Source organism: Stylophora pistillata, chromosome 6, assembly GCF_964205215.1.
Source record: "Stylophora pistillata chromosome 6, jaStyPist1.2, whole genome shotgun sequence".
Classification (NCBI taxonomy): domain Eukaryota; kingdom Metazoa; phylum Cnidaria; class Anthozoa; order Scleractinia; family Pocilloporidae; genus Stylophora; species Stylophora pistillata.
In genome coordinates, this window is record NC_142524.1 from 886,228 (window position 1) to 902,434 (window position 16,207).

Here is a 16,207-nt window from a genome sequence, read left to right on the forward strand (position 1 = left end):
TTGACAGCCTTTCTCTTTATGCTTACCAACTCCCATGCTGTAAATTAAGTCTAATTTCTTACTGCATGCAATTCAAATCAATGATACCACAAAGTTACCAAGCAAAAATTTTTCAAATGAAACTTATAATTTTACCTGAAGAAGGCAAAATATAGCACAATTCTATTTTGTATGGGTGACAGGTTATGGCTATGCACGTTTTTACCTGTCAACTTGTAAATTAACTTCAAGTGTCTCTCGTTTACGCTTATCTTCCCATCCCATCATAGTGATAGTTCAAGCCCTCACTGTTCGCGCGTGACGACACGCTACTCGCTCGCGCCTCGCGATCGCTGTCTCACTAGCGTCCAGTTTCTCTCCCAAATCCTCCACCACAGACAAGAGGAAAGAAGTCGGAAATAGAGGTGGGCAGCAGCTGAATAGTATGAACAGATTGTGTTCAGCTTGAACACTTCCATTCATTGAGTATGATCAAAATCGACTCAAAAGATGCTGGTAGTTGTATACAGTGTAATTCTCACCGCCCAAGCAATGAAGACTTCAAATCCGGTATTGCGAAAGAAACACTCGACCAGCCATTTGATGTCACTCTTGTGGCTGAAGACGTCGAATTCAAGGCTCACAAGCAAATTCTTTCCAAAGCAAGTCCCTTCTTTGAAAAGCTGCTTAACAGCGAAATGAAAGAGTCTAAGGAAGGAGTGATTCGCTTGGAGATGTTCACTGAGGCTGTTATGAGAAACACGCTGAAGTTTATCTATAGTGGTCAGGTAGAGATCGAAGCTGAAGAAGCTCGAGAGATGATTGCCATGGCCGACTTTCTGTTTCTTCACGACTTGAAAGCTCTCGCAGAGGGAGTTTTAGCCCCAAAACTAGAGCTGAATATCTCAAATTGTCTTTCAAACTATTATTTTTTCGAGAGATATCAGAGTGAGCAACTTTCGTCCATGAGCAAAAAGTTTGTTCTCAAAAATTTTAGCACCATCTCCAAAACAGATGCGTTCTTGAATTTGTCGAGCAAAGAAATCGAAATGTGGATTTCAGAAGACGAAATTGATGTAAATGCTGAGAAAGATGTGTTTGAAATAATTTTAGCTTGGATAAAGCGGGACAGAAGAAGAAGAAATAACTGCTTTGCAGAGCTCTTTTCTCGCGTTCGCCTTGTTTACGTTTCGCGTGACTTTCTCTGCAACAATATTGTGACTGATGACCTGGTAAAGGACAATGGATGTTTAGGTCTTGTTGAAGAGGCTCTGAAATTGATTGACTCGGAGGACTTCGACAATCCATTAATCGCTCGACCAAGAAGGTCCCTTGAGACGTCTGTACTGCTTTGCTATGGGAGCAAAGATGTTGTGTGCTATTTTCCTCAAGAACATAAGTGGTGCAGAATGGGAGAGATGCCTCCTAAATACATCAGAAATGGCCCTGTTTTCTCTTGTCATGGAAAACTGTATGGGACTGTTCTAGAATCAGTTGCCTCAAATGAGCAATACTGGAAACATGTATGCTATAATCCATATGGCAACAGCTGGGTGCAACTACCCTCCATAGAGGAAAATAGATATATGCGTCAAATATTTATTAAAGATGAAGATGAAATTTATGCCTTGGAAGCAGAACCGTGCACCAATAGAGCCAAGCATTTTGATGATTTTTGTCGATTGCATGCCCGCCGCTTGTTTTGCGATGAGGAAAAACATATTTTCTCCATCACTAAGTACAAACCAGATTCAAATTCATGGGAATTGATAGGAAAACTGAATCATTTGCATTCTAGAGAGGACATGTGCATTGTGGCTCATGATGACTTTGTATATTTTATTGGTGGTATAAAATGGCAACAAGGGAACAAATGCACACTTGTGAGTGATGTTGAAAGGTACCACCTTGGAAAACAGCAATGGGACAAAATTCCAAACACCCAAGTAGTCCGAGATTGGACGTATGGTGCTGCAGTAGGTGGAAAGATCTTCATTGCTGGTGGAATAAATGCTGGAGAAACCATTCAGCCTTGTGAAGTGTATAATCCAGAAACAAATGAGTGGCAGTTTATTGCAAGTTTTAAATGTCTTGATTTCAGACCAAAAGATTTGAGAAATCTTTTGTCTATTGATGGAAATCTGTATGCGTTGCTCCTTGTGAGTGTGGGCAAATCAGGTTGTACGATCAAAGATTTACGCTTGAAAATTGAAGGTTATGACCCAGAGGAAGATAAATGGAGCTTAAAAACTGAAATAGCCATTTCTGTTTGCAATCACACCTTCATAAATGCATGTTCTGTAAGGGTTTTCAAAGGTTTCCTTGATAGCCGTCTTTTGGAAAGCTGTGTTCCAGACTTTGTCACCAAATCTACAATGTCATGTGGCTATGACAAAAGGAAATGCCTTGTTATGTGAAAAGTCAAGCTTTTTTTTTCAAATTTTTTTCTTATCAACACACTTAACTTTACAGGGAAAGAAAACATGATTGAAATCCTAAAGTAATATTTTGATGCAGTTTTAAAAATGCCAAAATTAAAAATGAAAGAACTTTGTCTCAGAACTTTGTCTCAGAAGGAAACTTTATTGTAAAAGAGTCAGAGGATAAATACTCTTGCTATGAGAGTAAATTCTTAATAGAATTTTCTAACTTTTTGGAAATGTTGCAAAACTAATCAAGATACCAATAAAGAGAAATGAGAAATGGAAAACAAACAATAAACTGATATGTTATTTTCTTTTTTGGGGAGGGGATTGCCAAAATGTGAAGGAAAACTAAAGCCAGATCATGTTAGCCATGTTTTGTTTTTGTGACCATTCCTTTGTACCCATGGTGTAAGAGCTTATCATTTTTTTCATTGCATTTATATTTCTATCTTAGGGTTTGGCTCAAGTATCTCACCAGCATTTGCACCCATGTACCCCTCAGGGCTGTGGTCTAGCAGCGCCCAGTGGCCCCTGCCGCCTTACTTTTGCTCTTGGGCGACTCAGGAATCTTAGTTTTTTTCATATATAGCATATCCAGGGCACCCTGGATTTCACAGTTTCAGAGCACTGGGCACCCTTCAATTTTTCTTAGAGCACAGCCTTACCCTGGACTGTCCTTGTCATGCCTTTGGTTGTGCATTCTAATCCTGTTGGATGCATGCACTGTTTACAATGTATTTGCATGCAAATGATGAGCAAGCCATAGCACAAATTTTGAGTTTTAGGAGTTAAAAAAAAAATAATAAGTACAAAAGACAAAATGAGACATTGTTTGCTTATGAATGGGATATCAATTAAGATGTAGTGAATTTGGTTTGCTTTTAGGTAGGCACATGAAAATGCTATCTTTACAAAACCTCAAAATTTGCTATAAAAAGATAATACTGAAAAACAAAACTGATCCTTTGATATACTTCTCTGCTGTTTTGCCTGCCTTGTCACGTCATTAGGCACTTGGGTATTTGATTTTTTGAAGATGCTTCAGCCAAGGGCGGGCAGGAACCTGATTAGCCATGGCAGAATGCACTCTTCTTCCATCATTCCTGAGCTCGCCCCCACCCTACCCCCACCCTACCCCCACCTACCCCCACCGGTTAGCGTTTTGTGCAGCCCTGAATTTTCGTCATCTGCTAAAGACTGGGAACGAAGGACCAAGGCAAACGTGGCCTCCAGTATTATCTCCTAATTTTTAAAGTGACGCTAGATATAGTCCAAAGATTACATTCGTGGATCTCAGAAGTGGTGTAAAAAGACTCGGATGAAATGGAAAGGGCTCAGGAGATGTCATTTGTCTGGCCACATCATTCTGTTGATATAGCTGAACGAGTGCTGGCGAGCGAACAATCTTGCGTTGTTTGTGTCTCAAGGGACAAGTCTAAAACATTCATTGCATTCAATGTGTGTCAAGAGTTTTGGAGAAGAAACGTGAAATGTGGCAAAATGATTCTTTTGGTGGATGATGAGAAAGGTGAGGTTGAATTGTCTGAGCAAATGGGCACTGCAGCCTACTTTTCAACCAGGACTTGATTATTCTTAATCAGTTAACGGTTTTTTTTTTTGTACTGCCGTAGAAAAATAGAAATTGTTTCATAATCATTGATAGTTTAACTCAGGTAACTTATCACTAGTCACAACTTACTGGCCTTACATTTGTTATATGTTTAGCTCCGATAATTTGGTAATAAATCGTACAATATTGCCAAACTGATGTTTTTCTAGCGTACGTATCACTTTTGTGTTTGAAAATCTATTGGTATTGTATGGTAAAGAGAAGTACATTTTGCATCATATTTGGGGTGCTACATGTATTATGGTTACTTGTGCTGAAGTTTTATTCACATGGGCAGAAATCAGACTCAAAAGTCAAACTGATCACCAAATCATCATTAAACCCATCTAAATAGAAGTGAAAAAAAGGTAATCTTGCTAAGTACACTACCCTGTTTGTTTGGCATACTGCATGAAGAGGTTATTACATGTAGGTCTTCATATTGATCTTCTCTATTATCTCACCAGCCACCATTGTGGAGCCTTTCCTAACAGGAATATCAAACCAAAGTCTCCTGTCTGTAAAAGCATTTTTCAAGAAACCAGGTGTTGAAGATGAGTGGAACTGCAGTTTCTCCATGTGCGACATAATAGTAACAACAGGAGAGGCTTTTGCACAGAGGTTGATCGCTAGAACAATGGAATTGTCATTATGCAGTTTAATTATTTTTGACCAATGTCACCTTGTCTTAAATCAGGAGCATCATTTTGCTATTATACTTCAGAAAATGAAAGAGAGTAATCTTGAATCTAGACCACACATTATGGGCCTTTCATCACAAATTCTTTGTCATCAAGATTGTTCAGAAGATATGGAAATCTTTTTAACCTCACTGGAGCAGATTTTTAATTGCAGAACACTAATTTCTAGTGATCTTCTGGCTTTGAACCAATATGGAGAATACACTGAAATGGAAATTGGTTGTTTTACTTGTAGTCATGTTCAGGATCCACATATTTTCAATCTAAGCAAAATTTTTGAAAGAGCTTTATTCTTTCTAAAAGATTACAGAATGAATCAGGTGACTGAGACCTGTGTAATATTTGCAAGACATATTTTGACTGAGGGCCACAGGGTTCTTTTATTGTTGGGATCGTGGTGTACCTGGTACATGGCAAAAATAACTGTTAGGGAGATTGACAAGCTGGAGAAGAAGTCTGTGGACGGTGAAATTGTGCTTATTTTGCAATTCTGTAGAACGCAGATTAGGTTAGTCATAAGTATTTTAGAACAAGAAAAGTTGGAAGTTTCCGTGAATGACTTAACTGATCTTGGATCAATACTTCTTTCTCGCACATCAATGCATCTAAAACCTGAACATCAGGAAGTAAATAACTCAGTGCCAACCTTAGGTACTAATCAGGGGTTATATGAAGAACCTCTCCAATCCTGTGAATCATGTCTCATAGACAAGGTTTCATCAAGTGAAAGTCAAGACATTCTTCAAGGCCCAAACACTCAGTCTTTGAACTTGCAAACATCCTATGGCACTAAGAATCAGTGCAATGACCCTCTGTGTGTCATTCTTGTTCCAAGCACAATCATTGCTAAGGCACTGAATTCTCTTCTTAACAAACTTTCTAATGCTGTAGTAAAGTACAGTTTCCTTAAGAGTGCATGCATTCATGGTAATAAAGCAAAAGAAGAAATGAAAGAGTCTAGCTTTTCTGATGAAGTAGACGAAAATGTAATGGTGTGTGTTCAAGATGGCTCTATTAATGTTCTGATTGCAACATTTGAAATTGAACAAGAACTGTATGCCAAGAGATGTAGTCTGTTGATTCGTTTGGGTATGCCGAACACTTACGAGAATTATTACAGTGTAAAGAGCAAACTTAAGTCCGCTGGAGGCAGTCTTGTAGTTCTTGTGAGAGAAGAAGAACTGGCTGAGACAGAAGCAAAATACCAGGTACTGTCCAGTATTCAAGTGGTTCAGTTGAATTGTTAAACCTGGAAAGAATTGTTCTAAACCTGAACTTACACCCTTGCAAAAATTTTCCTGTTGGCTCAAGTTGTCATGAATGGTGCCAGACACTTAAAAGTGTGACGGCAGCCTTAACTTACAATTAAAACATTGAAATTTTATTAATTTCCAAGTATAGTATTTGTTCTCATATGCACAATATTTTGGTGATTTTTATTATGGTTAATATGTTAAGATTGGGAATAAAACTGGCATGACAGGATGGAAAATGCATGCACTGTAAGTACCTCCTGTTGTCCCACACTAAGCCTTAGAAAAGTTTTCTAAGGCTTTGTATGGGACAACAGGAGGTACTTACAGTGCACGCGTTTTCCGTCCTGTCATGTTAAAAGTACTTGATTTAGTAAGTATGGCGAGTAATCATATTTAACAGAAACTAGCAAGGTCCTAACTAGAGGGGGTCCTGGGGTGCCTGTGATCCCCCGTTGTAACCCTTTTTTAGGTAAAACACAGCATGGAGGTCAGTGTGACCCCCCTTTGAAATATTCTGACTACACCCCTGACCAGTAATGTCATTATTGCTTGCAGATTTTTCAGAGGATTGAGAAACTGTTATGGGAGAGGTGTCCAAATAGCCGGCCTCCTGGCCATGAGACAAGGAAACTGTTTCAAGAAAGCCAGGCAGATGTCTATCAACCCTTAGGCGAAGGAGGTGCTAAGGTTGAGCTTCTCTCCAGTATTGCTCTTGTTAACAGGTGGGAAATGCAGTGTTTAATTTAGTCAAATGAGAAATAACACAAAATTAAGTGTACTAGACCTAACCTTGGTAGGCTCAGGGGCTACTATGGTCACCAGCGTAGGCTCCCATACAATACTACAACTTCGCAACAACTGGCATCCTTGACTTCTTGAGCAATTTGGTAATGGTCATTCCACTGCAGTCCTGAGGGCTTTTGTGACAGTAGTAGTCATTTTCAAGCAATCCCCTTTCAACCAACAGCAGTTGATATTCAAACACGGGATAAAAATTCTATAGTTAAATATTGAATTTTTCATCAGTTCATAATTTTTTCTGTACACTCCCAGCCATACACATAATATCTTATTTCTCTTACAATTTTAGATAGAGGGCAACAAGTTAGTTATTCTAACTATTCAGCGCCACCCTCTTTAGATAAAGTGTATTACTCTAAACCCTCCCTGTTTTTTTGTCCTCCATTGATTCAACCAGCATTAACAGTTGCTTGAAATGGGGGTGGTTTCTTATATGGGGGCTGGCTGGACAAAAAAAGAAACCTCTAGGTACTTCAGGCACCCACCCTCCATTTCAGTGCAGCAGTGACTACTTGCTCAAGTCCATGATACATGTTTCTAGATTTTCTCTTTTTCCTATGCTTGTGAAAATTGTTCTGTGAAAAGAATGTATTATTTTACGGATTTAATCTCATTCAGCTATGAAAAAGTAACTATTATATATCCTCTGTACTATTCACCAGCTATTGTGGCAAGTTCCCCAGCAGTGGAGTGGGTTATCCAGTACCTGTGTGTAGAATGCAAGAAGTATGGTCTAACAAGGAAGTACAGTTTGTCGCTACACTGTTCCTTCCCCGGAACTCTCCTGTTTACCAACCCATAAAGGTATTAAAAACTCAGTAATTAGGTACCCAGAGTGGGGAGAATCATATATTTTCTGATGACTTGTGTCAATTAATGTTCACTAAATTGTTCATGAGCTTCTCTGTGCCTATCATATATTTTATAAAAGCAGTAATTAAAAAAGACAAGTGTGTACTAGAGCCTGGTCTTGTGGCTAGCATACAAACATAAACCCTTTGACCCTAACAGTGACCAGCATCTAATTTCTCCTTAAATTATCATCCCTGAATCACACATTAAGGTCAGGAGAATAAAGGAAATGATCACCAACTAAACAAGCTCTTGATTGTTAAACAAATTCACCTTGTCAGCACCTTAGACAATGTATATAGAACAGTATGGAGAAAATGCATGCTGATGTTGTGGTGTTGAGGGTTATGTGGATTCTTGTTCGAAGATTGATTCCCTAGCTTAGTTTACACACATTTTGTCATCCAGGGCAGTGTAACACTGAAGAGAACTGACATTAATGAGGATACAATGAGAAAAGCCAAAGTCAAGTCTGAAATGTTGGCTGCTCTGGAGGCTTGTCGACTGTTGCACAAAAGAGAAGAACTAACTGACGATCTTCAACCTTTATTCAGGTAAACTTGACTAGTTTAATACTGCTACATCATAGGGTGGCGTTTCAGTAACCTGTATTGAAACCCTAATTAGAGTATTTACAACAGCTAATTTACACGTATGATGCACGATCCTCGCAGTAGAGAGCGCTATTTATGCAATAGCGAAAATTAGACCTGAAAAAAATCAGGCCTGTACGGGATTCGAACCACTGACCTCTGCGATACTAGTGCAGCGCTCTACCAATTGAGCTAATAAGCCAACTGGGAGCGGGCCGTTAAGTTGATTCGTAAGAAACCCGTGATGATAAATCAGATATGATGAATATATGAAGTTCATATATTTTGAACTGCGGTTATAGGTACGTATGATGCATGATCCTAATTAACATAGCATTTCTATCTTATCGCCCTTTTCCACCACACCCATATTTCTTCTTTTAATGAAGATGATGCATTCCCTATTGTTTACAATCCTTCGTAGGTGGCACGCTTATAATCTCACGGTTCAACATGAACCGTGTGACTGTGAAGTTGCCGATGGTGGGGTTGGAGTAGACGGAACAGTTACGAGAAACCGAGCTTACAAGAGAAAGGTATCAACATAGTTTCCATTCCTCGCTTTACCTACCCTCCATGTATCTTTGAAATTGAAGTCGAGTCAAACGACTTTTTAACTCATGGTTAATCTTTCATGAATTGCAAGATTATGCGTATAAATAATTATACATACCAACACTAAGGTAACCTTAGGTTAATACAACGTTAAAATTATTTCTGCCCTTACTAAACGTTATTTCTGCCCTTGCTAAAAACATAGAATAAGATAAATAAAATAACCTGGTTTACAAGGATGCCGTGCTTCAGATAATTAGGATAAAATATGTGGCTGAAAAATAATTGGAACTCGTTTCGTCGAGATCAGAGACAAGGACAATCCTGAAAGGTTTTCCAAAGAAGAGAAAAGAATGCCATTCGTCTCCCACACCATTTACATAGTAAGCTTGTCAATCAGGTTAATTTTTGGTGTTTATCTTGAATACGAATTATATAACTTATAACCAGGCTACGTGCTATTGATTGTATGTGATGGCTCTTCTTTAAAAATTCCTCAGGACTGTAACGCATTAGAGGTTTGTAATGGCTCTTTCTGATTTCCTGTGCAGTTCCCTACCCTGCTAGAAAACAATTTCCCCGTTTGTGGTGAACCATGCTATGTCTACTCGCTCACCATGGAGTTGACCAAACCGTGGAACTTTGAACGTGCTCTCAGGTCAAGAAGTAAAGCAAAGGCGACCTCAGATTCTTACAGTATTGGGGTTCTATCCAGGAAACCATTACCCAAGGTTAGAAGAACATACTTGGCGTGAGTTAGGAAGATGACAGGGAGGGGGTAAATAATTTAAAGTGAAGGTGGTACAGCTGGAAAATTACAATGTTATAAAACCGCCAAAAAAGGAACCTCTGACTCAATTTTCTTTTCGCGGTGTAGGACTTTAATAAACCGGGTTTGTCCTCTGACTAATTTCGTTTCAAACCTGTTGAACATTCCCAATTCTCAGGAAATATGAAATGAGCCCTCATATATGATATTAAAAGAAAAAGAATTACTTTTCTTAGATTCAACTGACGGACCAATTTTCGCTAAAGATGTGTTCGCCAGAAGCCCCTGATTTGATGGCTATAGGTAAATGCACTTCAAATTTTAGTTTAGTTTGAATCCCTCACCGTCAAGCTGTAATTAAAGTGACGATTTATTTTCAATTCTTTTACAGTTGCCTTGTATGGCAATATTTGACAGAGCGGGGGAAGTAACTGTGACTGTCACTGAGTGCTGTCCACAATCTATTTTCCTGACCGCTGACCAGCTTTCACTCCTGCAGAGATTCACCGAGTATGTCTTCAAGGAGATCGCAAGACCGAAAAAGGAATCTTCAGCTACGTTCTTATCGTTTGACCCAACCATTGCCTTTTCTGGTTATTACATCTTATTTCTAAAGGATGCCTCCAGTAGCCGCTCTCTCGCAGGACTTTCTTCAAACAATCACAAGGAAGTTGCGTTTGATTTCATGTTCTCCTTAGAGGACAAACTAGGCTGCTTTAAAAATCCTGTCTATTCCGGGCCACCTGACATCACCGACGCTGAGATTTTCAGAGATACAGTTGTAACGGCCACATACAACGAGAAACGAAGCCATTACTATGTGGCTGACATATGCTACGATCTCAGCCCATCAGACCCATTTCCAAATATTGAAGTAGCTGGTACATTTGCTGAGTACGTTAAAATTCGTTACGATGTGGAGGTATCCCTGGACCAACCCATGCTAGATGTAGATCACACATCATCCCGACTGAACTTCCTGTTACCGAAGTATGAGAACTTCAAAGGACAACACCCGCGTATACCAGAGAAGAATTCCAAGCGGTCAAGGAAGTCGAAGGTGTACCTGATTCCTGAGCTGTGTTCCATTCATCCGGTGCCAGGACACCTCTGGCGGCAGCTATCTAATCTGCCAGCTGTGCTGTATCGTATCGAATCGCTTCTGGTTGCCGAGGAGCTAAGATGCTGGGTTGTTAGGGATCTTGGTATAGGAGTTGTGGATTGGCCAAAGGATGTTCCACTGCCACCGGTGACAGTTGGAGAGACGATGGGTGAGGAAATTCTGCCTGCAATAGGGTCCTCTGCAGTAGAGTCAAACGGCAAAAGGTCCTCTCAGGTGGCCTTGGTCAACCTGACCTCTCCTTTCTCCGCACAGCTACCGGAAGTGTTTATGGATCTCAAGATCTCCAATCAAGTAGAACTGACTGAGAAATCTGCTGCCAAAAGCCTTGCCGGGGGGCTCTCTAATGGCGCCAGAGAGAGCTGTTTGTCAATGAGCTCTGAGAACTTTCTTGTTGAACATTCTTGCGCTGAAACGGAGTGCAAACCACTCTTTCGTCCAGCACCTCATCAAGGTCTCCTGATCCCCAGTAAAGAAAAAGAAGATTTTTGGCCAAATAAGTTGTCTGACTTAAATGTACCCCTTCCAACAGAGCGTAGAGCATTTGATTGCGATTCAATACCAGCAAATGACAAAGAAAGCGAGGTGTCTGCTGTCTCAATTTGGACCGACCCGTTTCTTTCGAACCTGTACCGAACCTGTGGCCCGCCGTCATCGTTGATTTTACGTGCTCTAACAACAACCTTGGCTGGAGATGTATTTTCTCTCGAGCGTCTTGAAGTTCTTGGCGATTCATTTGTGAAGTATGCCATTTCTTCTTCTGTTTTCTTCAAACACAGGTACGAGAACGAAGGGGTTCTATCGTTCCTCCGGGGTATTAAAGTGAGCAACCGGCAACTGTTTTATCTGGCAAGGCAACGTGGTCTCCCGTCCTACATGTTCACCCGAATGTTCAACCCTTTGGTAAATTGGCTGCCGCCTGGATTCTATCTTGACGACGACAGCAACGCTGAAAACTCGGGTTACGAGCATCGTCGCTTGATTTCTGACACATTTCTTGATGAAGTTGATGACGAGGAAGATGATGAGAGTATTTTCGCGGAGACGGAAAGTTCAGGTTACAACTCTGATTGTCGGCAAGGCGAATCTCCTGATGTCCAACTGAACTCTTACCTTCATGTCTGTTGTTCTGATAAATCCATTGCTGATTGCACCGAAGCCCTAATCGGGGCATTTCTTTTGTGTTTTGGATTGGATGGAGCTTTCAAGTTTCTGGAATGGTTGGGTATGGAAATAGCGAGAGACGAGAAAGATGAAAACTTAGTGCAGAAACCATCTTCTGATGATTCCGCTCGCGATGCAGTTCCAAAACCAGCCTCAACCATGTGTCATCACTATACGTCCCATGTACCTCAGCAAGCTTCTGAAACATTGCAAGAAAACTTGTCCTTGTTAGACGACGAAACTGTTCCTAGTTCATCGATCGATGGGCTCTCTTCAGAACATGAGTCGACAGTGGACGAGTTCAAGGATGTGGAGGAAGCTCTACACTACCGCTTCCATGACAAATCTCTGTTAATGCAAGCCTTCACCCATAGTTCCTTACCTGGGGACTATAACTCAGTTAGAAACAGCTATGAACAACTGGAGTTCTTGGGAGATGCATTGTTGGATTTCCTAGTGACGCGTTATTTGTACGTAAATCACAGACACATGTCCCCAGGCGAGCTGACTGATCTGCGAACTGCTTTGGTAAACAACTACAGTTTTGCTGTTCTGGCTGTGAAATTGGGTTTTCCTAGACATTTGAGGTCCTGCTCTCCACAGCTGTTCGGCATGGTGAACAAGTTTATGGTGAAGCTGAAAGAGAAAGAGAGGAAGCATGCAATAACGCATAGGAAGAATGACGAGGTGAGATTAAGTCGTCTGACCAAAACCCTTGTTTGCTAAAACAAGTTATCTTTTGTAAAGAACAAGCAAGATAATAGGTTTTGCGCTTGGTAAAGCAATATAGAAATATGTTTTTTGTCCTGTCACGAGCGTAGGACAGAAAAAATTCCGAGTCCCCATGAGAAATGGAACCTCAGACCTTCGGATTCCGCGCTGCGATACTCTACCTCTGGGCCGCAGCGACTTTATGGTGAGCAAGGCCTATTGCAACGTTCATATGTGACACGCTTCTTGCATACTACTAGGATCGGCAATGTCGATAGCGTCATGTTTTGTAAATAGAAAAAGAAAGATGGTAAGTTATCTATTTCTTAATTTTGATGAATCGAGCATGTAACTCTCTACCTTCCGGCTAACAAAGGCCTCCTTGCTGATTCCAGATTTATTCCAGTGTTTTTGTGATGGAAACCGAGGGAAGAGATGATCCTGAGCAGGTGGAGGTACCTAAGGTGCTGGGCGATCTGTTTGAGGCTGTCGCTGGTGCCATGTATCTGGACTGTGGTGCAGACATTGAAATGGTGTGGGAAGTCTATCTGCCGATTCTCAAGCCCTCGATGGGTGAGTACGCAGAAATTTCCATTTACTAATTTTCACCTATAGTTAGTTTGGCTTCACTTCTTTCTGTGATGTGCGAGACCTTTTTTTTCAACCGGTCAGATGCAAAACTAAATTACAGACGAACCTCCTCTAACGGCCATCTCTCTACAATGGCCAACTCTCTACAACGGCCACCTCTCCACAACGGCCACTATTTTTGGTCCCGGTGGGCTGTCCATACATTCACCCCTACCTACCTTTCCATAATGGCCACCTCTCCACCATGGCCACTTTCTTCTGTCCTCCGGGTGGCCGTTTTGGAGAGATTCAACTGTAATGGAGACTTGGTTGCCCGCAGTTTGCTTGTTTTTGCTTGGGTTTTGGATTTTACGATAGTTATAGACATTTGCTCCGATATTTCTGGTTTATTTCTTTAGATTACTACTCAGAGCATCCTCCCATGTCAGCCATTCGGCGATTGTTGGAGATGAAGCCTTATGCAGCCAAGTTTGCGTATGTACCACTCGTCTACTTATTCATTACGTTCATGACCATGGAGAGATTTAGGAATGAAGACGAAAGGCTTTCTTAACGGCGCGCGTAATGATGTGAACGCCATTGCGTTGTAAACGAGATGTATAAACCTTCAAAATTGCGACGCAACTTTTTTACTTAAGACTTCCGCTTAAAATCACTCGCATTCCAACGATTTTGTAAGCTGTTGTTTCCTCATTTTGCGTTGCGTTGTGTTTGCTAAATCTCCCTACTACATATTTAGGATCAGGTGTATCAGAGCCAGTAGAGCACAACTGTTATTAATCCTTAAGATGCTGCAAGAGTTCGGGATCGAACTGATTGTGCCGGAGGACAGGACCTGTGCTCGAGCCGGGACGACTTTCCGTGGTAGGGAAGGGGGGGGGGGGGGGTGGCTTTGGGAATAGTTTAGGAAATTTCACGCCTCTCTTTTTCGAAGGTCTGCGAAGGTAAAATATAAGAGTGTGTTCCTTTTTCCCTGACAAACTTTTATCGCATCCTGAGTCTTTATTTTGATCTCACATTCGAGTAAAGCTGATAGGTGATTAAAAGTGCAAGTCGGCAGCACACTGAACACCAGATTTACCGGTTCGGTCTCATGCTTTAGCCTGTAAAGTCAATTTATTCGTTTCTCAGACAAGACACTTTTCTCCCATGCTGCATCTCGGGGTGGAGGGGTGGGGGAAGGAAATTAATGTGGGTACAGTAATAATACTACTCTTACTCGAATAATAATACTCTTACTCGAAGGAAAAGCACTTTTGTATTCTCAACAATTAGATGGCTCTGATCGTTGTTGACCAGTTGATTACAATGCTCGCCAGGCCAATTTCTCTTTTTCCTCATTTTGTCTTTTTCTTTTTCATCTTTTGCTGTGGAATCACTTTGTAGGCCGGTAGAGAGAATGGTGGATGGTAAATTCAAATGTACCCTTACTGTAACAGGTTGTGGAACTTTCGTTGCCACGGGAAGAAATTTCCGAATTGCAAAATCAACAGCTGCCCAGAAAGCCCTAAGGGCTCTTCAGCAGATGGAGTCAGAGACATAATCCCAAAAATCAATCGTCACTGATTTTTGTATGTTTTATTTTTTTTATGTTAAACTTCGCGCGAGTAGTAAAACTCCTGCTCCAAAGTAGCTTTTAAATGACCCATAACGTGGTTATTAAATTTAGTTGAATGTTTTCGTTACTAATTTTTTTATTTCAGAAAAGGATTTATTTTTGACAGGTTCACTTTTTTTAGCTTGTTTTTTACAACAACATTGTTCGGGCAGAGTTACTCTTGTTATGCAGTCTATTTTATCGGTATAAAGAGATTTTAACCTCAATTTTTATTTTTTTATTTGTTCGGTATTCCTTATTGAAATTATAACATTACTGCCACTTCCCAGTGGACAGTGAGAGAATTTTATTGCTGTGCGAGAATATATTTTTAGTATTACATTTTATGGTTTATACGGAGCACGCATTCCATAATAAATTACCTATTATTACTTCTTTTACAAGCGAACTTTTTTTAACATGTGTTATGTATATATCAGCCTTTATGCTAATGTATATACAGTTTTATTAAAATTACAAATCCGAATATTGCATTTTTAGTGTTCTGATTGGTTTACTCAACTCCGGTTATCAGCTCACCTTATATGGAAATGCATTGCGCCAACTGTTGCGGAGCTGAAAAGCTCTAAATATCGAAATGTTCAGGATGTAATGGAATTTAACAAAACTGTTATTCCATTCGTGCTTGTTGGATACAAGATTGGTCATAACCAACTTGGTGCTACGCGCTTCGTTGGCGCGCTCAAAGAGTAATTGTTAAGTAATCTTATTTAAAGAGCACATAGGTGCCCTTAATCTAAAACGAACGCCATCGGCCTTCATAAATGGTGCGGAAACTTCCACATCGACGGCGTCAAAATATGACAAAACAATTTATTTACATGTTTGCAATGGCTATACACATCTCCAGAACATACATATCCTGGCAGATCACCTCAGCACATCGGTAACCTCCATTGATTGCAGGCCTATTAGAACGTAACCCTGCGGACAAATGCCTTTGCAATCATAACTGGTTACGGTAACAACTGGTTAAAAACCTTTTTGTGGCTAGATCGGTGCTTTCAGGTTAGGGATGCGATGAAATCTCACCTACATTTTAACACTCGTTTGCACAGCGGATATTTTGCAGCTATTTGGTTACTGATGCCATGAACCCTTTATACTCTCAGGGTGACTGACTAGTATCTAATTTATTTCCAAGGAATCACTGCTGAATCAAACATTCAGCTCATGAGAATAAAGGAAATGATTGCCAGCTTGACACAGGGTTCCCGCGCTCTTTGAAAGTCCTTGAATTGAATTCTTTGTTTTCAAGGACTTGATCACCCTTGAATTTAGACTTAAGTCCTTGAGAATAAGTGCAAATGAATCAAAGTCGAAGTTTTCTTTTGTTTTCGGGGTCGAAAGTGTAAGTTTCTAGCAAAAATCGTGGAAACGAGTTCTCCTTTTAAATCCCGCGTCCGATTATGATGTTTCACACGTGATTTTTATATATTTTGTATCTGATTAGTGCATTGAA

At 40.4% G+C, this 16,207-nt stretch overlaps 2 protein-coding genes across 4 annotated transcripts; both read left to right on the plus strand.

Moving 5' to 3' along the window:
* The first annotated feature begins 307 nt into the window (after nt 1-307).
* Nucleotides 308-3,722, plus strand: LOC111342820 (kelch-like protein 25). Its single transcript, XM_022949940.2, has one exon. It carries the CDS (start codon nt 468-470, stop codon nt 2,394-2,396), a length of 1,929 nt encoding a protein of 642 aa, XP_022805675.1. The 5' UTR covers nt 308-467; the 3' UTR covers nt 2,397-3,722.
* Nucleotides 3,723-15,218, plus strand: LOC111342828 (endoribonuclease Dicer-L-like). Of its 3 annotated transcripts, XM_088763379.1 has the most exons (12): nt 3,723-3,933; nt 4,482-5,923; nt 6,527-6,693; nt 7,435-7,576; nt 8,033-8,178; nt 8,642-8,753; nt 9,324-9,503; nt 9,933-12,512; nt 12,932-13,109; nt 13,526-13,601; nt 13,867-13,991; nt 14,514-14,652. In XM_088763379.1, exons 1-12 carry the CDS (start codon nt 3,729-3,731, stop codon nt 14,519-14,521), a joined length of 5,361 nt encoding a protein of 1,786 aa, XP_088619505.1. In that variant the 5' UTR covers nt 3,723-3,728; the 3' UTR covers nt 14,522-14,652. The 3 variants fall into 3 exon arrangements, 2 of the variants coding, with proteins under 2 accessions (XP_088619505.1, XP_022805684.2); XM_022949949.2 differs by lacking the exon at nt 13,867-13,991 and having other exon boundaries at nt 14,514-15,218; XR_016002550.1 differs by lacking the exons at nt 13,526-13,601; nt 13,867-13,991; nt 14,514-14,652 and adding an exon at nt 12,647-12,741 and having other exon boundaries at nt 12,932-13,071.
* The last annotated feature ends 989 nt before the right edge of the window (nt 15,219-16,207 follow it).

Bases quoted from the DNA above. Each gene is read 5' to 3' on its own strand.
- LOC111342828 (XM_022949949.2), top strand. From the start codon at position 3,729: ATGGAAAGGGCTCAGGAGATGTCATTTGTCTGGCCACATCATTCTGTT. The intron at 5,924-6,526 runs GTACTGTCCAGT...TATTGCTTGCAG, and splicing joins AGACAGAAGCAAAATACCAG to ATTTTTCAGAGGATTGAGAA. The intron at 7,577-8,032 runs GTATTAAAAACT...TTTGTCATCCAG, and splicing joins CTGTTTACCAACCCATAAAG to GGCAGTGTAACACTGAAGAG.
- LOC111342820 (XM_022949940.2), top strand. From the start codon at position 468: ATGATCAAAATCGACTCAAAAGATGCTGGTAGTTGTATACAGTGTAAT.